This window comes from Bombus huntii, chromosome 5 (assembly GCF_024542735.1).
Source record: "Bombus huntii isolate Logan2020A chromosome 5, iyBomHunt1.1, whole genome shotgun sequence".
NCBI lineage: Eukaryota > Metazoa > Arthropoda > Insecta > Hymenoptera > Apidae > Bombus > Bombus huntii.
This window is the reverse complement of record NC_066242.1, coordinates 17143338-17165775: the sequence shown is the minus strand read 5'-3', so window position 1 is coordinate 17165775 and position 22438 is coordinate 17143338. Positions and strand designations below refer to the sequence as shown.

Here is a 22438-nt window from a genome sequence, read left to right as displayed (position 1 = left end):
CTTCGTTGCTTATTTCCGAGTAATTTGTCAAGCATGCAGTGCACGATCTCTATCAAGGACCAATTCGAAAAGACAATGCCGCATTATACATTCATGGCCAGCTATGCAACGAACATCGTGACTTACTATTATCAGCCATTAATACTTCTCGCCAGAGGCTTAAAATAAACTAGCAATTTTTACATAATACTTTCAACCATTAAATTCCTGTTTCTTCTCTAATTTTGTCCCAATCGATTTACTCTTATTACATATAATTCATATTCAAGCACTTTCTGTTCAATCACTCTGGGAGTAAAATTAGTTCGACGGGTTAAAATTTAGTTAAATTTAATCTTATCGCATTCTGCCTAATTTAATCGATGCTAAGCGAGGAAATAAAGACGATTTTATTAAATTTTATTAAAAAGAATTACGCGTCGAAGATATTGGGATTTATGGAAATAATATTTATCGATATGAATGAAAAGAAAATTTGTAAATAACCGGTTTAAGAATAACAACGGTTGAGAAGCACTTCATAGAGAATTCCAATGTTCGTCGTCCTTGCGATCTCGAAAAAAACAGACGATGATGAATGTTTCCCAATAAAATTTCGCTTGCCACAACCTCGATCCCTCTCCTATAAAAGCCAACCTAAACGTTTCATTTATTACACAATATTTCACGCACCGAACAATTATTCGCACGAACATCTATTTTTCCTTTAATTTCGACGATTCTCCAAAACTGACTTTCGTCATTTATGAAAATACAGAAGACAATGGCGCGGAACAAAATGAGTGAAATTACAAAGAAGAGCACGAGCAAGCGAAACAAGGTGGTTTCGCAATGAGCATTCTCCATCTGCTTGAATTAATATCATTAAAATACTCGTAATAGGTCGTCCGGATGATGTAGAGCTCTCGCAATGATCCAACGAAGCGCGATTGCGCAAATTATACCGTTCGTTCGGCAGTGCATAGGTATACGCTTTTTCGGGTCCGACTGTTATGTTTCCTCGACACCATATTGCGTAACGTTAGACTCCTAAAATTAAATGTCGTCTATAACAGGTAAATTCGATCTGAAAATTGCACGGTCTCGATAATTCTAATATAACGAGGGTTCTAGATCTACCTACGGTTTATCGAACCACATAAGCGTGTAATAATAGACTTGTGACAGAAATGCGTGACAGTGAATTGCAGACACGTTTCTTTATTATTCACGGTATGGCAATAGCGTTGTTAGTTGTATGACAGACGAATATTATGACTTTTTAAATAACGTGACAGGATAATTAATTTAAATTGAAAATATGTTATAGACATGGTATTCGTTGATATTCAGTCGGCGTTAATTGTTATTTTAACCTATGAAACAATGCTGTAATTAATTCTATTTCATTAACGATATTTCAATTACCAACCAGGTAAAGGTAAAATATTGTTTTACTTCGGCTAACATATGAAATGGAAATAAAAGGAATGCGAAAACACGGAACCATCCGATGAATTATTTTTCAATTTTCGTCAGAAACTTATTTTTCCAGCTGCAAGATAAAAAGTATGGATTACACCTGTGAGAAACAAAAAGCAGAGTCGAATACGATGGCGTTTACAGCCGAACAGAAGTCAGAGTAGGGGAACCCTCGCATATAAGACAGAATACGAAGAGAACGCGTGTTTAGTTTACGAGAATCGATCCATTCAGCTACCACCCTGATCCCTCGCTTCCATTCACCATTTTTCTTTATACATCTCGTGTTGCTTTCGAAAGAAGATTAAAAGATCCCCGAATTATCGAAAATTAAAAGAAAGAAACAAATTGATTAAAAGAACAGTGAATCGGTGTACCGGAACGGTTGATAAAACTTACAAAGTGTATTCGTCGACAAATTAAAAAGGGACCATCGACTGTTGGATATTTAAAATAGAATTTCTAAGTTGCACCTTAACGTTCGAAGTTGGTGGAAAAATTTAGAAATATTTCAAAACACGTACAACGTCCAGGACCGATTAAAAATCTACCAGGGGACCTCGATCGAGGTCGAAGTTCTCCGGAATGTTACAACAACGAGGGATACTCTGTGTGGTGATATTTGCACTGTTCTCTGGAGAACTCGTGTCCTCTGACAAGGAGCAAAACAATCCTGTGCCGAATGAGCCGAACTTCGAGATACGTAAGCCTCTTTAGTGCCTCTTTTACGCTACGGTGGAACTTTGTTTATGCAAACTCCATTTACCGAGGATGTACGCGAATTTAACGAAATCTTCGTTGAATCTGCTCGTTTGAATGTGCGTTCCTACGATATAAACGAAAAGTCACAAGTGCCTGGAGGATCAGTGAATTCCCATTATATAAACTGCAATTCGAATAAATAGAATTCTAGCGCAATTTTGTGAGACGCACGTGTCTCGATCATTTTCTTATCAAGTCCGTAAAGTAATCTGTCAACGAAATTCATTTTTTGACATAATTTAACGGCGACAATCGGTCGATAAAATAATTAATTGGCAACTAAAAATCAACGACTGACGTTCGAGAGTTAATGAAACAAATGTCGTTATGCAACCACTTTCCACGATATTACGATGACTCAAGAGTCGACTCTTATTCAAACGAACGTTGGATAATAATTAGAGGGTGTTGGAAATTCCGGGATTCTATGGAAGGTGACAAGCGTCGTTCTCGATTAGCTGGCAGTTTCGTTTAACAAGAGCGTACGTAACTGGCGTAGAATGAAGTTAAATCACGTTACGAACGAGTAATTATTACTCGTATTTTCCTTTTACGACCATTGAGCGTATCTACCTTTCTCTTTCCACGCGGACGGCAATTGTGGGAAACGATTATATCGCGAAAGCGTATTGCATCGCACGCGTTTCCCTTTGTTATCAAATCCTTTCGTTTTCTCGAGGAATCGAGGCTTCTGTGCGACGCTTTGACCGTGTCGGTTGTCCGATTATTTTCATTTCCTCTTGGATGTTTATTGGAGACAGCTTAAATTAGAGAATTTCGTTGTGAGGATTTAAAGCGAGATTGAAGAAACGCGTGGGTAGTATAGGTGTACGTGTGTGAAAATTACTACGTAAGTTTGACTGACAATGAGTTGATTGTTCGATTATTTAACGTTTCGTTAGTTCGAGAATAAAATTGCAGATTTTGACAAGATTTTTAACGAAACTGAACAACTCTGACTAACTTTGCCATGCGATTATTTATTTTCTCTATAGAAAATTCTGTTTAAAACTGTAATCGAGGAACTGTAATTTTCACGTAGAATTTTGGACGAGTCCATCGTTTATTGCTCGTTGAGGAAATTTCTTTTGAAAATCAAATCGAAGAATTGCGAGATCTGTTGTAGAATTCTAATCGATTGAGATTAGGTTTGTGTTCGATTATTTTCGTTTCTTTTCGAAGACTTGTCTTCACTCTGGTATTAGAGATTCTTATCGCGATAAGAAACATAAGACGAACGAATACCTACAAATTGAATCGGACATTTTTCTTGACATATTCCTGGCATGATACTTTCTCTTTCTACGTAGGTAGAGCACAAGGAAATTGCACATTAGTTGTGGAATGCTAGCGAATTTTCTAGTTGCGTCGTTACATCGAACGAAGGTCGAGCTTTCAAACTCGTTTCGAAAACCACGGACGCTTCATCATCGATGAATTTACGACGCCAATTCACAGTACGTTGTTCAATGTATTCGTTTGAAAAACTGCTGGACTATTGCGGTGTTTCGTTTGATTCTTTCGAGCAAACGAAAACGCATGTTCATCAAATCAACGAAAAATCAATTCCGTTAACCATTTGATCCCACGAAATCACTCGGCGATATTAAAATTCTTGTGGCAACTGTCACGCAACGACCCAAAACCGTCAATCGTCGAAAATTCATAATGGCAAAAATTCTAAAAGCTCCTCTTCATCCTGAACCGAACTCTGTGAAAAATTCGATCGCACGAAACTGAGGAAAAGCCTCGGTCTCTACCCTCCAACCCCTCTCACGGTCCTCAAGAATGACCTGTCGTCGTTAAACGCAACATCGTCGTTCTACTTCGATAAGAATTACAATTTAAAATTCCTGGATCGTACAGAGGCCAGTTGGACCGGCCAAGCGAACGTTCAAAAACGTCAAAGGTATCGTTGGTCAGCGCGTCCGACGTAATGGTAGCGAGCATGGCGTAACGGCTCTCGATGGCGTGGCGAAGGTTATGTCAGAGATTGCGTAACGGGTCCGTGGATCGACGGTAATCGGCCGGAGAAAGTGGCAACGCGGTCGACGCTTACGTAGAGTCGGTCTTACGATGGCGTATCCTCGATCAACCGCTTACACGCTCGTCTTCGCGCGAGTCCGACCCTTGCTGCGATTCCTCGAGAGTGAAAGCCTATACACGCAACCGGGACGGTGCATCGAACGGTCCAGATCGTTTCTTTGGTCGTGGACCTTGTATGGCACGTTGTTGATGAGCGTGGTTTTGAATATGGTTGGCGGTTTTGTCGATTTTCGCTGTTCGCCAAAAAGGTGACGTTTGATCGTCTAGTTTTGCAGAGTTTAGTTTTCGTATGGTCGACATATACGTACGTATAAATATTTTGGATAGAGTATGAATTTAGATCCGAGTGTTCTTAGTCGACGTAGCAAACAATTGTTGAAATATTAGCTTTCCTATGTTCGTGATAAAATTCACAGGTGCGATGCTAAGGTAACGTAATAATTTATGGGAAGTTTTAGTATAAATTAATCTTGGTATTTATCGGTTGTATTACTCGAAGGTAATTAATATATGCACGTTGTACCACAGTATCGATGATACCCTACTATTGCATTCACGACGCTGTATATTATTAGGTCGTCCGATAAGTTTCTTTCGTTTTATGAGGAAATAATAGACGCACAACGTTTTTTATTTTATATCATTTTGTTCTGTTGAGATAGACACCGCGACATTTCACAGACTTGCTTTCACGTTTGTGCGAAGGTGCATTGTTGTAAAAAACATTTTTCGGACAACCTAATATTTCAGCTTATTTCCGGGCAACTCCGTTTGAACTATTAACACATTCAATGTTATACCAGCGCGCATGGATTTTAGTTCAAACATGTTGATACATTCGCAAAGACCGAAACTGACTTATTTCCATTTACATTTAATTCCACTGTTTAAAATTGGTTAAAACTTCAGGATGGACGATGGACGAACAACGTTGCGTCGAAAGTGACATAAAGAACGTAACAGGATTAAAGTATTCCATAAAATTCCAAATGTTACAACATCGGGCCATTGCGCGTTATTCTCGACCATTACAGCAATACGTCAAACGAATTTAACGCAAGAACCGATGCGTTTGTATTTAATGGCATAAATTTCTAGCCAGTATGAAGCATTTTACGATTTAACGATTATTCAACGAGTAAACGAATTGTTCTCGAGCCAAATGAGAATAAAAGTAAGAAAACTAGTAAATTTCAGTATAAACGTTAAGCTTGTCAGCTCTTTGTATCCTTTTGTAACGTATAGCGTAAAAAAAAAAAAAAAAAAATAGAGAAAACCAAGCGTCGTAAATTTTCTCCACTGACGTAACGTACAATCATTGTGATTGGTTCTCATTCGATGCTTTTAAGAATTTGTTGGGATAAACGCAGTTCCTACGTTAGAGGAAAATAAATAGTGCTATATATTCAAGCAAATTGTTCGATGACGAAACGAGGGAAAATTCCAATATAAAAAGACGTTTTTAAACGAAGTTATTATTATTTAACTCCTTATAATGCTACGTATTAGGTTGCGCGACAAGTTTCTTTCGTTTTATGAGGAAATAATAGACGCACAACGTTTTTTCTCTTATATCATTTTGTTCTGTTGAGATAAACACCGCGACGTTTCACAGACTTACTTTCACGTTTGTATGAAGGTGCATTGTTGTAAAATACACGTTTGCGAAAGAAAGACACTTTCCGGACAACCTAATAATTTCAAAGTTATACATATTCAAGTACCTATACCTTATAAATTTTATCTCTTTGGTTGATATTGTAACGTCGTACTCTACCATTGCGTCATTGCTTCAATATCAGTGCGTAGAAATTAATATTCTACAAGTTCTCCATTACGCATAGAAAATTTGCATTTATTTATCGATAAGAATCAATTTTGGGAACCTTTAAGGAATTCTCTGAACGTCGAATTGAATTGTATGTCAAGATCGATCGACCATTGGTGCTTTGCATTTCTATCAGGAAAAAGCACATGGTTAGCGTCATTTGTAAACTAAATAACGAAAAAGATAAGAAAATGTCTACGAATTTTCAGGATAGACGCAAAATTGAAACGATGAAAAGTTTGAAATATTTAATTTAATTCGCGTACACTTCGTCGATTATCTTTTCCATCAACATGAATTTCGAAAACAAACAGAAAGTCCTTCGAGCGTTAAACAAAGAGCTTCGTAATTAAATTAAAAGCCTCGAAACGCAAAAGCCAAGCTAAACTCTTTAAAAAGCATAGATAATCGTTAAATAATTATAAAATGCCTGATAATCGCTCGGCGAATAATTAACTAGCAAATTGGCTCGCTAGAAAAATTAGGTTCGTTTACCGGGAAGATCGGAAGTGAGAGTGGTTGCATAAAGGTACCGGAAGTAGGAAGACACGCGATAACTTAACAACCGATGTTAGGATCGCGTGACTGAAAATTTCACGGGTCTGCCGTCGTGTAAAAATAATTGTTCAATTTTCTGAATCTATTCTTCCAAAATTTGTCCTTTTCCACAGCCGAGTACATATTACCGTGCAGTAGGTCAGATCCGAAGATAGACGTATGCTTTCAGAAAACTTTGAACCATCTGCAGCCGTATTTACTTAAGGGTAAGTTGAAGATTTAGTTTCGAGACTGAATTCTTTGTGTTGAATCGAAGCGAGTATTACCATTGCACATCGAAGTGAATCGACTCTTTCAGAAATTAAAAGTACGCTATCGAATTGCATTAGAGCGAAGGTGTGTTGTGTAATAGATTTCTGAACATCGGTTTAATCGCTACGTATAATATTTTAGTATTTATATAACCTGTGATTAATAAGCGCATGTAATTTGAAATTCTTATATAAACTAGCGGCCTTTCCATCACTTTGAAAGCTTGCCTTATTCGTGTCCTTATTCCCAAATATCACTTCGTCTACCGCTCGTACTAAAACGCTAATTGAATAGAAGCTCCGTTATACCTTTTTACAGACAAACGGAATTGCGAATATAATATATGCATAAAGAGAGAGAGAGAGAGAGAGAGAGAATTAATTATTTTCATTACACAGAATTCCACTTTCTTAGGTATTCCTGATCTGGATTTACCTCCGATCGAACCACTGATCATCCCGGAATTAGGAATGGAGAACGGCCAAGGAGCCGTTCGTATTAAAGCGCTGTTCTCTAACATCACTGTCATAGGAGCGGGAAATTATACAATTTCGAAAACACGAATCGACATACAGACATATAGGCTTGATCTTCATTTGGCATTCCCAAAGATCGAACTCGAAGGCCGCTACGAAGTGGTAGGAAACGTGCTGCTCTTCCCAATTCAAAGTCATGGGGAATTTTGGGCGCTTTTTGGTGAGTCGGTTACATTTCTAAAACTCTGTTCGAAAGTTTTCGAAAATTCTCTACGTAAGTTCTATTAAACACACACACACACACACATATATATCCCCGTAAAATATCCGCAAAATATTTTTTTCTCCCGTATATCCTTGGAGGACGAAGTTTGAAAAATCTGGTTCTCGGATAATCCTACAAAAATCCAGGGAAATGTATTTTCCAGGCGACGTTCAAGCCATCGCTCGTGTCCAAGGAGCAGAGGTGATCCGCGATGGGATTCGTTACTTGGAAGTGGCACGAATGCTGATCGATTTCAGCCTGGGTCGAGCACGATTCCGCGTGGTCGATCAGTTAAACGGTGACAACGTGATCGGTCAGGCGATGAATCAGTTCCTGAACCAGAACGCGAAGGAAATCATCGAAGAAATGAGACCAGCCGCCAGTGCCAGCATCGCCAAACACTTTAAGAATTTCCTTGGCAAAGCCTTAACCAAGATCCCGTTGAAAGTTTGGCTTCGTGACACGTAGTTTCTTCAGATCGTTCCTTTCTATGAACGTTATCGAAGAAAGTCGCGCTTTTTCCTTATTTTCAAGCGCGATTTGAACGTGGAACAGACGAACCGTGTTGCACGTGAAACAGAAGAATGATTGAAAATCGAAGATGGATTTCGCTGGACTAAATTCGTATGTATCGTGCATTTCTGTGCATTTTATCGTCGATGGTAGGTAAAGAAGATTAATAGAGAGAAATTTTTTGTAGGAATTATCGAGTTGCGAATACTGTTGTTGTTCGGTTAGTGTTAGGGTGGAACTTTGATTGCTTGAACCGTAGTTGAAGGATAATTTATTCCAAATGCATCGTAGTGTATAGAATACAGAAGAAATTTACAAGTCATCGTCGTAATTTTGATTCGTTTATTTTGATCAGTTTAATATTCTCATTACCGTTTACTTTCCTTTATTTTTCTTTTTTTTTTTCGAAGTTTTAAGTATTTTTTCAGGTACTTTCAACCTTTTATCGCTTTTTCGTGAAATTTTTTAATTTTCTGTTCAAACAATCTTTGTCACACCGTATTACTTTCTGCTGCTTTTAACAAGGAAGTAAACTTATAGCGTAATATACTTATCGTTAATTTCAATATGCAATGATCTCTCGCTTAACTTTTGCGTTGTCTTATTTCCTGCTTTATATAGAGAAAGGAAAATAAATGAACTTTATCAGCGTGTTTGGATCAATAATTTATCACGCGACTGACTAAGACATTGTAGATAAGTTGTCAAAGACGAGTCACGAGATTTCAAGATAGTTCAATTTTCTGTGTACATTGTATAATAATAGCTGCCGGTTTTCTGACAGTTTCTTGTTTACAAAGCTATATTATGAAAATAAGTTGACTGTATTCGTCGCGTCTTAGTTATATGAAAATATTTGTAAATCTTATATTTTCATCGTGACTGTCGCGTTTACGTTTATGGAATATATTATACTTGGTTTATATACACGTTAATACATCCTACGAACGAAATTTCTTCTAGAGTTTCAATACACTAGCTAACCAGAATTTCCTTTCCGTACGTTCCACAAATCGATCGAGAGGGTAATTTTTGATCGAACGACCAATCAAATGTTCATAATAATAATCATCTCCAAACTTCTTCTATAGGTTCGTACACCAATCAATCATATTCATTTTCTAAAAATTTCTTAAATTAATAAGACAACAAGTTTCTCCGCGTATCGCACTTACATCAAGAAATCAAGACAAAAATCGTCAAAGGCTTCGCTAATTCCATTTCCTCTATCCGTACGTTTAACTAGTATTTTGTTACAAAAAATAATGAATCATCGTTGTCGTCGCTGTATCACATAAATCATATTCCCTTAGAATTCTCGCAAATCTTCGATAAAAAAAAGAAAAGCTAAAAAACTCCCTTATTGCGTCCACGAATGATCGCCTAAGAAAAAAGGAAGAAAATTCCTTCGTACGTCGACCAACGATCTATTAGCACGATCATGAAGCAATTGAAACAAGAAACGAAACGTAGAGGTTGTTTAATATTGGCTGATAATGAAAATTAGAATCGTGGTAGGCTGGTAGAATGCGTATCGTTCGACCTCTGACCCTGCTTCGTTCTCCCTCTTTGTCTCTTCTGTTGCTTGCCAAAGATTGTCTTGTTGAAAAGTAACTGGTTCCTTGGATAGTCGAGTCACAAGCGTTTCGAGATCAAACCGGGAACAAACTGTTATACGTTCGCGTACTCTCGTCGTTTGCAACGACAAATCGGTGATAAGGGTGGGCCGAACGATCAACGGTCAGTCGAAGACCGATCGATTCCAACGTTGGTGGTTGCTGATGCAACGCGACGAACACGATTTGTAACGCGCGAATCGTCGAGACAGAGGATCGTGAAAGCCGTTGGTGTTGTCTTTCGAAGGAAGTTGTTGGGAAAGGAAGGCAAAGATGATGGCTCAATTCACCAAGAGGCAATGGCTCACACTGATCGTCATCAGCATCGCCGATTTCGCGAACGCGATCTGTGTATCGCTACAGGCGCCGTTCTATCCGCAGGAGGTGAGTAAAAAGACAGTAGGAAATCGAGGGAATTTCTACTTTCGTTCGAGTGGAACACGCGTGAACACAAATGTTGACCATTGTAGTTTAGTATTGTTTGTAAACAATTTGTTTGAACGCCATTTTTAAGTAAATCAAACGCATTCGTGAGTCAAAGTCAACCTTGTTGACCTTATTATCAGCGAACGAATTGAAAATAATTGTTCTTTCGAGTTAGCAATTAGTTTCTTCTTACAAAATGTTATTCCTAACCTTTTTTCAATTTGTATCGTTATCGTTAATTGATAGAACAAATAATGAAACATTGTAGCGTAGAGTTATTGAAATTATATTGCGTTTACGAGGTTACTCGAGTTTGTGCAAGATATTAAATTACGATCAATGAGTCCTGGCGAAACGATAACACCACGATCACGTTCGATGCTATTCGTGGAAGGAAGAATGCTGTGATAAATGAAAATTATCATTACAACGATGGAATGTAAATTCGTTCAACTTGTTGAGGAGCAACCTAAAACTCCCTAAAATGTTTCGCCGCTATCGAATCTGTTTTATCAAACTGTGTCGACAGAGGCGTATCGGATAGTGGAGAAACACATTTGAAAATATGCGTCAAGAAAACGCTGTAAAGATGAGAACAAGGAAAAGAAATTTTGCATACGTTGATAAGTTGTTTTGTGATCGAAAGAACGTTTTCCATAATAATCACCGCTTATCGATCCGTCTGGCTAAGGGTTAAATATCGTTGCTCGAGTACGAGTTATCAATTTACGTGGTTCATTAAGAAACATAATCGCTATCCACGCGACGCTTGCTGAAAAATCTACAATAATTCTGCACACAAGAATCACGTTGTCGCGAAACATTCAGGGACATAGTGCAAAAAAAAAAAAAATGAAAAATATCGTCGTTTCTTACCGAGATTTTTTACCTATGTATTTCGTTGTTTATGCAGAATTGTCTTAATTAATCGCATAAAAATAGAGAAATACGAACTACGAGGATAGTCCTTCAGAATTCGCGATCGTTTATCCGACGGTACAAAAATTCAGTGAAGAAATTATCCTGATAATACGCGAAGTTTGCTCGATCCGATTCAAGCGTTTGAGGGAAATTAATCTCATCGTCAGTGACAGGCTAACATAAATCGGGACGCAATTACCAATTAACGCAGCATGCATGATCTGTCGAGTCATTAATTTACTCAGTTGCGTTTGAAAAATGCAAAGAAATAATTCCAGTTTTTGACATCGATGTTTATTCGATGAATTTTTATTATGATAATATTGTCTGAGCGTTTAATCATCGTTTAACAAAATTGCAATGTCTATTGAAATAATTTTGCTCGTACGATTCATGGAGACCGTACAAATTGTGTAACGTAGACGTAAAAATGTCTCGTTGTGGCGTTGTTTACGTCAGTCAGATTTGAAAGTTTATCGATACTACAATTTTTTTCTTAATATTTATAAATAAATCTGTAACCCTGCTGGAAAACAAGTAATCTTTCTTTCATAAAGAGGAACGATGGTTTAACTCTCGTAAATTATACTACATTCTTCGTATGCTTGATAAAAAAGATTGTAAGGGAAATATGCAAAATAACAAATTGGCTGGAATATAGCGGACGTGGAAGTTTCTCTTTTGCTACACGGAAATTGTAATGTTATCTAAATTATTGAAATTGTTTTTTGAGGCCATTGGTCTATTAAAATTGTATCGTCGACAATTAAAATGTTGCAAAAAAAAAAATACTGTATTTTGATACACCATATAATCCCGTAACTATTAACTTTAAATGGCTACGATTCTATTCGAAAATAATATTAATTAAGAAAGATTGAAATATCACGAATTGTTCAATTTTACAAACTTAAATACAAGAACTTCCTTTGGTGTCCAAATATTAATTTCAAGTACTTTAATCTGAGGTTTACGCTCCAAACTCAACTTGACTTAACAAAATGAGACTCTTCGATATCAAAAATAAACAAAATATTAAGAAAATCCTGACGAAACTGGCCACGATCATTGCTGATGCTTACGTGATGTTACTTTTTCTAAATTCCTCCACGTATCTCGTCATTTTTTGTTTATATGTTATAAAATTAAAGAAAATACAAATTTTAGATGTGAAAGTTCAAGAGATATGACGCGAATTAAAACGTTGCCTTTGATAATCACCGATAACATAACTTGGTTGCTTCTTGGTTGAATATTATTCCAAGTATAGAATTAAATCATACAAATACAGTAATTCAACGGTTATAAAAAGGAATTTATTTTTGTTCTCTGTTTTCAATGATTCAAACTGAATAGCGGCAAATGTAATTTTTGAAAAGGTAGAACAGCAACTTCCCAGTATGTAAATTGAAATGTATCATCCGATAAACGAATTGTGCGATGCACAAGTGTATCGCGCTGTAATCTCAGAAATACAAAACGTAGATGCCTCGTCGGATAAACGTTTCAATCTCTTTAACTAGAGATGTTAATGACATTTTCTGATAATAAACTAATGTACGAACTTTTGTATTGCTCTTGATTTTCTGCTTAGAAATTTCCATTTTACGCAAGTCGAACAAAGCTATCGTCTATTCTCATTTTCTTCTTTGAAATCAATGAATCACCTTTATACGTTTATATAACACTAATTAGAGGAAATAATTTCGAACCGGCTTAAGAAATTTCGAAGATTAAAACGTTGAATCTGATATTAAGAAATTTCACAAGATTAAGACGTAGAAATTGTTTAAATTAAAATCTTCGTAGGTGATGTAAGATAGTTTGAAGTAACAAGAAGTAACTGTAAAAAGGATTTTCGCGATGAAACATGCGAAGCTTACGTGTAAATGATAATTCTGGAACGATAATCGGTCGTGCCACAAATAAATTAACCATGAGTTAGACGCTGCTAATTATGGAATACTGAAATAACAGTTTCGATTATTTTTTTCGATGATTCACATCTCAGACAGGGCGAGAGTTATCGATGACGCATACTCGTGTACTAAGCGTTTTATGTACGATTCTAGATTGAAATTATCGCAAAGATCGAAATGTTACGCACCAAAGAATAGAACAGAATGTTGCGTTTCCTACGAAACTATCCTAATTTATTTTCTAATTGTATTTGTAGAAAAAAAATTTTTTTAACGAACTTTCTTTTCCATCTTTCTTTCCATCTTTCACATCTTAGAAACTGATTAAGTCGTAAACATTTGTTTATCGAGTAAAATCCTACTTTCGTTTTATTACTTTAGTAAACATACTTGCTTATATGAAGATACATCGTAAACTTCGGCGTATTACAATGATGTGACTTTTGCATATTTAACGTAAATATTTACTTGTCCGTCTTTCTAGATTTCTAGTCTTGTATCGATCTCTCAACTACTTTTCCAGTCCTTTTTTAAACGACATTTACCTACTGAAAAATGATCTTAGATCGAATATTCCGATACCATAAAAGGTAGAAAAAGTAATTTATAAATATTAAAAGGAAAATCGTAACTCTTTTTTAATTAAATAATTTGTAGGCTAAAAAGTTACACTATTATATGTAATATATATAACGTATATCTTCCTGCCACGTATCTTTGTAATTATGCTATCCTCTATAAGTAAGAATTACTTCTCTTTGTTATCTCTTGTTATTGTTAGAGTTCTATTTTAGAATACACTGTACTCATAATGAAGGGAGATAATTCATGTTTTGATCTCTATTCCAGATTTTCAGGAAGTCTTCATTATAGTATTACCACATATGTGCGCATAATCCCACTGTACGTGTACTAAACACTTTGATTAGAATACAATCGTATGTACACAGCACAGCACGTGCAGATTCTAATTATCTCTTGCGAAGATATTAGAGAAATATGAATGGTAATTTAGATACAAGGAAGTAATTAACAACGAGCTTCGTTTTAATGACGATTAAAACATAGATACAAATGAATACAAGTTAATTCTGTCTCTAACGCTGAAGATGTTTCGCGCGTTTATAGGAATTTTATTAAAGGAGAAAATAAAATAACATTTTGCAAGTGCGCCGTTGCCTTAAGGATAAAGTTAAAGAATTGGGAAAAGTAAATTTATGAAATGGGTAAATAACATTGAAATAGAAAAATATTTATTTATAAACGTAATTTTCAACTTACAAAAGCAATATTCTTTACACAATTTCCTGTCTACGTTTCTAAATCAAAGCAAGGATCTGACGCATCCTAATCACGTTATTTACTCCTGTAACACGAAATACACGATTCTTGTCGATCAACGAGTTTTTTTTTTCATTGTCAGAACCTCCTATCACAACGATTAACACTCTGCGAACGAAGATTTCACGAATGAAAGAGCAACAGGGCAACGTACACGCGTTTAAAAATTAACTTTGATCAGTTTCATCGACTGATCCACCGTTTTTGCGACTTAGTAGGTATAATTTGTCTGTGGTAGACAAGACACCGTGTAATATGATTACATGCGTATAACAGACGATTATTCGTCGAAATGGAGCACAAACATTCGACTAAAAGTCAAACGGATCAATCCAAGCATGAAGTTTCATCAGCTTTCATAGCCATAGCGAAATTCTCCTCGTAAGTTTCATTGAATACTGTTCCTTATCTCATTCCGATTAATTTAATAGCTACATCATCTAGAGTACAAATTTATTTAGGCTAATCATCCAAATGTACTTAAATATACTCTAAATTTGTTAATCTTAACTTCGAAGCATAAAGATTATATGTTTTTTCTGAATATTTTATCAAGCTATATTTAGGTAAAGATGATTTTGATTTGAGAAGATGTCGAAAAAGTGTAACACAAAATCGTACACGTTATGTATAACTTTGAAATGTTATATACATATAATACTTTGAGATTTATTCGAATAATTTAGACTTTATTATTTTTCGAGAAACTTGGAAGCTTTTCCTGGCATTCGACCATCTCAAAATTTCCAAGTCTTCGTACGATTCGTAATTTTCATTTTCTATCTTCGTGAAAAATATAGAATTTCTTGTAAAAGTTATTATTTCGAATCAAACATCAGCGACAACGAGCCTACTGTTAAAAATCCAATGACAGAAGATTTCCTTGCTTTCTGAAATCGTTTCCTATCCACGTTCGTGATTCTCTGCTGTTGTGAAGTGTCTAAAGTTTATCGGCATTTATCATGGCCAGCGTTAATTGCAGTCGAACGCGTGATAATGCGACGAAATGCGTAGCAATAACACGGAATCGTCTAACATTTCGTATTCCTTCGCGTAAAATCGAAAATTTGTATGAAAAATTGCACGCGTTTATTATACTTTGATCGATCGTAATTCATCATTTTCTTATCTGTTCATTTGCAGGCTGAGAAAAAAGGAGCATCCCCGTCAGAATATGGATTGGTCTTTGGAATTTTCGAGTTCATCGTCTTTATCATCAGCCCCGTTTATGGACAATACGTGAGTAAAATAATTATTACACCATAATTTTGTATTGATCCTTGGATAATATTTATAACAGTTAATTATTATACACCAACATATATAACAAATCTTCATTCTATTATATTTGCAATTTTAGAATTTACTCTTCAAATATATTACTTTCTTTATGATGAAATCTTCTTCTTTTATTAGTTGGTGACAGAAAGTTTAGTCGAATTTTTGCGAATTTTTTAGAAATTTTACACTGATTTCATTTTTGCTATGTCAAAGAGAAAGAAACTAGATATATATATAGATTATACTTATAGTTGAAAAAGCATATTCAAAATGTATATGTGTATAAGAGAGACGTTGGTTCAAAAAATTGACAAGGATTGAAAAAAGAACAATTGAGCGAGCAATTCTGTTTCCTTCAAATCCTAAAGTTTTAAAGATGTAGGAAGATACGAGACCCTAAACGACGACAGCTTCGTATACTTAGATGTCGGAGATTGCCTACTTTTAGGCGGTCACTTTTATCAGCGTTGTTTTTCCCCTTACTCTGACGAAATACCCGGACGATCACGTTCATGAATCTAAATAAAGCTATTAAATTGAAATAAACGAAGGAAAGAAACCGTCTAAAATTAATCAATCGTTTAATCTATATGGTACACACAGCAAATGTCCTTCCTCCTTATCGTATTTACGGAGAAAAAGTCCCTTTTTCAATAAAAGGGTATCTTTATCGGTAAGAAAGAAAAGAATAACGCGATCAAAAGGTCTGAACGATAAAATATCGCCTGTCGGCTACCAAAACACTTGCACCATAGCTATTCGTATTTCTACTCGTAACAAATCTATTTTTCGCTTTGAACTATGCTTAGTTCAATGTTGAAACCAGAGAAACGCGTAACTACTCATTTATGATTTGTTTTGACGAACAAGAAAACCAAGTTTTAGAATTCTAAATGTAGAGATATAATTTTAGACTTTTGTTATTCATCGGGGTTTCTATTTTTACGATTTAAAAGGAAGTTAGAGAAAATGGATTTTACTTACATTACCTACACACTAGAATATTCGTCCAACTTTTTGTCTACTTTTATCTACTTTTCCTCAAGTACTTCAACGTTGATTGCATTCACTGCCATTCACGTGCTTAGTTACATCGAATCGGACCAAAACTGTTGTTCAACGGTGGCATCCTGACGACAGGAACCTGCGCCATCTTCTTCGGTCTACTGGACAAGGTGAACGGCCATTATCCCTTTATAGTCCTTTCGTTCGTGATTAGAATCGTCGAGGCTATAGGAAATGCGGCGTTTCTCACCGCCAGCTTCGCCATTATCGCCAAGGAATTCCCGGATAGCGTCGCTACCACCTTTGCCAGCTTGGAGACATTTTTTGGCCTGGGTCTCATTGTCGGGCCAACTGTTGGCGGTGCCCTTTATCAGGTAGACCAATGCGCTTCCAAATATTTTTGTATCGATCTACTGTTTTTCTTGAAATCCATTAAGGGTAGTACGTTGTGAATTATTCGAAGATGTTTGATCCTTTTTCCTCGGAATGATCGAGGTTAATGGCCTTAAGTAACATCTAGCGGTTCTAATTTAAAATAATGAACCTTTTACGATTTACTCGGAGAAAAAAGTGGAGCATACAGAACTTGTTTGTATGTTAGGATGTTAGACACTCTCTGTTTCGATATTTTGTTTGTCCTTTTAACGAATGAGTATCATTGTAACGACTAACTGAATATCAGAATTTTCTCTTAATCGAAAAATTTAATAAATATAATAGAATACACATGAATTATTAAATTGGATAATTAAAAATCGATATATGAATAAAGGGTATGTAATCTTTTTGTCAATATTTTCAATACAGGTCGGTGGATATACGACGCCATTTGTTGTCTTAGGATCAGCCCTCTTTACGACTGCAGTTATGACCATTTTTATTCTACCGGTTCACCCTAACAGCAGCGAAGCAACTCAAAGTACAGTAGGTAAGGTTTTAACAATAAATTATTATACAAGAAAAAATAGCAGAGATGCAGATAAATATTGTGAATTTAAAATATTTTGACAGGCGTGACGAAGGCGTTGAGAATTCCAGGCGTACTGATCGCCACATCATCCATAATCGCGACGAGCATGAGCATAGGATTTTTGCAAGCTACCCTTGAGCCACATTTAAGGCAATTTAACCTAAGCCCTATCGTGCTGGGCTTAATGTTTGTCATTAACGGTGGCACTTATGCCATTACCGCTCCTGCGTGGGGCTGGCTCTGCGATAAGCATTCACATCCAAAAGTAACTATCGAAATGTTGCACTAATTATTCATTAACCACCCTACTAATACTACTAGATCTTCACTAATTTAAATTCCTCGTATTTCACGATTTTCTACGTCAACTTATCTCATTCGTAGTTTTCAATCCTATGTGATTTAATTTCAATTTGAATTAAATTTCCAGGTGGCCACCGTAGCTGGATGCATTCTCGTGGTCGTAGGATTTTGTTTAGTAGGTCCAGCACCTTTCATACCGTGTTCGACTACGCTTTGGATGACAATTTGTGGTCTGGTAGTTCACGGCTTAGGCATGGCTGCACAGCTGGTTGCCAGTTTCACGGATGCATTGAGGACATCGATGTACGTTAACATAACAAATTATTAATTCTCTATCTAGTCTGCTTGCGTTTAGATATATTTATAGCTATTTTTAATAATGGACATTAACCCTACATAGCTGAACTCTTTCTTATGCTTAAAGAACCACGATTAAAATTCTGCGTTTAGAATGAATTTTAGAATACGCAAATTTAAAAATGTAAACTCAAGTGCTTGCAACCTTGAAATTGAAAAGGGAGTTGCGAAAAATAAATTGAGATTAGTAAAAAGTGTTAGGATTGACAAATTAGTGATGAGTTACGTGTATTAAGATTTGTAGTTCAAGTTTTTAGCACTGAACAGAAATTATAACTACTTCATTGTGGCTTGACTACTGAAAATAATGTTTGTAATGTTTAGACAATACGGATTTTCAAATAATCTGGAGACCTACGGCCTAATCAGTGGACTATGGACCAGCACGTTTGCTCTTGGAGCATTTATTGGTCCGAGCGTAGCAGGAATTTTATTGGACAATATTGGATTTCGAAATGCTACTATGTTCATCGTGTTTCTTCACATGCTTGTGGTAAGATATCGTTTCTCTAATGGCAACGATTAAATTTAAACCCTTCCTCTCTAGTAATAAAGATTAAATTTAAAACTCCCCCTAGCGACAAAAATTAATTTTGCAGTTTCTTAATCATTCGATAACGATCTCTCAAAGTTGAATTTTAATATCAATATTTGAGATCCTTGTGAAAAAAAAAGTTCCAAATTCATCAAAATAATCGCACCAATCAAATTCCCATCAAATTCAACACTTAACGACACGTTCCAAGAAATTCTAAAGACACCCGATTGTTATACAGTCGGACCTTCATTACGATGTTGCGAACACAGAGCAGATTTCTGAGAAATAGGTCCCAGATGAAAAAGATAAAAATTGCGCGGCCTTGCCGGCCGGATTTACACTCTAAAAGAAAGAATGTGAACGAAAGTCGTAGAAAACGATTTCACTAGGTAGAATGATTTAGAATGACGCATCATTTGAAAGAGTGTGCGTGTCTTTTCCCAAAGCGAACACATCTTAAAGATTTAAAGGCCAATTCCATTCTCTTGAAAATAAAAATATAGTATCTTAATACATCATGCATATCTTAATTAGCAATCGTAATCCTTACAGATTAAATATACAATTATATTCTGGAATATTTTTAACGTGTTCTCACTGTCTTATTCGATACGTTCCTTCCTTAAATTCGAAGGCGGAGATCACAGGTTTTATTTACCTATTATAAAAGATGGTCGCGATTCAAGAAAGGATAGAAAACATTGCCTTACAACGATCTTCAGATCGATTCTAAATAAAAATTCTCGGATTATCTTTCAGGGCGTGATGGCGGCAGTGTTCTTAAGCGTCTGCACACAAAGCCATAAACAATACACAGAGATCAGCGCGACGGAACACTTAAGGATACCGTTGACGGACAGCGAACGCTCGCGGAGCGGAAGTCATCGTCATGTTCGCGGTCAGGGAGTGCCGATCGATAGGCCCAGCGGCATGAACTCCCTGATCGTGTGCAACAGTTATTCGAACAGAGCCGGTGCTTGGTCCCGAGCATCGTACAGCGGCCGTTATTCCCATAGTTATGGTTCGATCGAGACGAAAAGGTATCTAGAGTTGACCACGTGATGGCTGCAGCCATTCAATGTGACACACGGATAGGAAAATCTCGGATAGGGTCGTGCCCGGCAGTATTGTCAAGCTTCGTGAGCCTAACTCAACGTTTGGGAAAACCTCTTCGGTCGTATTTACGAGGGTAGAAAGATTTATGGCGGAGTACGTTTTGATTCTTTCGTTGCGTACCAGATAGTAACTAACGAGTAAAAATGGTAAAAAAGAAACGCAAGGTTATCGATGCCGAGGAAGAAAATTATTAAAAAATGTTCGGATTGAAATAATTTTAATAATTGAAATAATTTTATACATTACCGGTCGAAACTTTGAAACTGATATGAGTTTTGCTGTTTTAGAATACTTTTTGATAAAAATTGTACGCGGTAGAAATGGGTTCACGGTGTGAAATATAATTCTTATTTATTTAACTTGTGTTTATATGATAAATACATCGAATAGGATTAATTTGCTTGATAAAAACTTTTTACTATTCTTATGCGAGTGAAACTGTCTTACGAATCCATCTAACTCGATTATTAAGTATTCTAAAAGAATTTATCGTCACAACGAAAGAGTCAAAAACATTTTTATCGAAAGATCGAATTTAGGATATGTCGTTTCTTTATGGGAAAGTAAAGAAAAAGAAAAAATAAACGGGCTTCTGCCTTCCGTCACTCGTCTCCAATTGAAGAAATGGCAGATTTGAAGGGATACGAGGGTTACTAAAGGCACAGATTTAGCCTCAGATGTCTCAAACAGTATTCTCAGGATGCAGATGCAGAACACATTTCTACGCTTTAAGTGTCAAGTGTAATCGATCGAGAACAGCTATTTTTAACGAATGAAAAATTTTGAAAGGAAGTGAAATCACTTATATTTCACTGATAAATAAATCAATAGATTAGAAAATAATTATTTTCCTAACAAAGAATTTAATTTTTATCATCGTTAATGGACTTTTACTTGCAGTTAACAAGAGGCACGACCCTAAAACGGAAATCTCATGTACAAACAAAATCTTTTTGATAAAGAACAGCTTAATATCGACGAAAGTTTATTGCTATCGAATTTTCGTCGCATCAAAATCATCAAAGACAAATTACGAAAGGATTGTACTTACATGCACTCGCGCATAATTTTAATTGTTATCGCTATCAATGTACTTCGTCGATGATATCTTTTCGGTTATGTTAGATATCATAGAATAATTATATTTCAACGTATCTTTAATAAAAACAACATTTTTATTTAATATTCTCTGGTATCGCTGTAATTGATGAATCCTCTACTTAACATAAAACGTTGAGTTTCATAAAAAGTAGCCATTCACGCAACTCGAGTCGTGACTTACATCCAACATAGATTTTCACTCTCGATCGCGAGTAACGTGTCGCGTTTTCTACATACCCTTAAAATTCCAAGGCATTTGCGCATTCGCGACACACCCACGCACGTATGTGAATTCTTTTGGAACAATAGCGATCCTGGTCTGACGCCGCTTGCGCGACGCTGCGTGCACGTGCATGTGCAACGACACCCATGGAAATCGATAGTTTCTCTGTCGATGATTCACCTCACCGGCACTGGTCATCCAGAGTTCCAAGTAAAACTAGTTCCCTGTTCTCGTCTTATTTTACTTTTACAACTAAATTGAAAACTTATTACAAGATATAGATAATGCTTTACAAAACGATATTGTTACGTAATCAGTTACATTAAACAGCATTTCCTTGCTATCGAATATATTTATAGAAGTCAAACTATTTTGTGTTTCATTCTATTGAATAATATACTCTCGGTACAGTGATACATTTCCAAATATAACTTCATAGACAGACATTTCTTTTAGCCAGGTTTTAAGCCACTTCTACATTTTTAAACCACTTACATAATGATGTTACCTTGCTCGATGACTACCAACCTTTGATATATATCTACGTGATGTTACATATCTGTGGCATACAGATTTTTTTTTTATTTGGTAGAATTTTACAATCAATTCTCATTGAGAATTATAAGTAAATTATTCTGGCGTGTTACTACAACTTGGATAATAAGTGTTTATCGTATGTTTGATTCTAGTTGAATCTAATGCTTAAATCTAAAGGGTAATGTCCTTTTAGTCTGCGGATCTGATCCGTCGTGTCAAGTAATTGGCTCACTAATGGGTTTTGGTGGATGTTAACTCTTATGTTATATCTGTTACTGAATTTGGATATTTCTTCTTTAACTGTAGGTATCTTAATTGTATACAGATGATTACAATTAAATCGACACGGCGAAAAGGAAAGTAATGTTTCTACCTAATAATAGAAATCGATATTAATTTTCTCAAAAACGACCAAAACTAATTTTCTTCTTCTAATCTAACTTTGACAGGTTTGATAGCTTTGTTTTAAGACGCGACAGTAAGTATCGACAAGATACATACGATTCTTGATCGACAGTAATTTTATCCAATGTTCAAAGTCTACTGTACTGGATCCACTCTGCTATTATCGAAGCGTGTGCACCGGTAGTTTCTGATTTAAGACGACAGCGAACGCGTCGCGT

General features: G+C 36.0%; 2 protein-coding genes across 3 annotated transcripts; both read left to right on the top strand.

Annotated features, from left to right (window-relative positions):
• Window positions 1–1640: 1640 nt before the first annotated feature.
• LOC126866044 (uncharacterized) lies at window positions 1641–11065 on the top strand. Its single transcript, XM_050619129.1, has 4 exons — window positions 1641–2164; window positions 6769–6861; window positions 7322–7603; window positions 7812–11065. The coding sequence occupies exons 1-4, from the start codon at window positions 2047–2049 to the stop codon at window positions 8114–8116; spliced, it is 798 nt and encodes a 265-aa protein (XP_050475086.1). The 5' UTR covers window positions 1641–2046; the 3' UTR covers window positions 8117–11065.
• On the top strand, window positions 8262–21139 carry LOC126866021 (MFS-type transporter SLC18B1-like). 2 transcript variants are annotated; one of them, XM_050619059.1, is made up of 8 exons: window positions 8262–8272; window positions 15528–15623; window positions 16754–17044; window positions 17478–17598; window positions 17682–17905; window positions 18071–18246; window positions 18625–18793; window positions 19598–21139. In XM_050619059.1, exons 4-8 carry the CDS (start codon window positions 17538–17540, stop codon window positions 19898–19900), a joined length of 933 nt encoding a protein of 310 aa, XP_050475016.1. In that variant the 5' UTR covers window positions 8262–8272; window positions 15528–15623; window positions 16754–17044; window positions 17478–17537; the 3' UTR covers window positions 19901–21139. The 2 variants fall into 2 exon arrangements, with proteins under 2 accessions (XP_050475016.1, XP_050475015.1); XM_050619058.1 differs by lacking the exon at window positions 8262–8272 and adding an exon at window positions 10031–10161.
• The last annotated feature ends 1299 nt before the right edge of the window (window positions 21140–22438 follow it).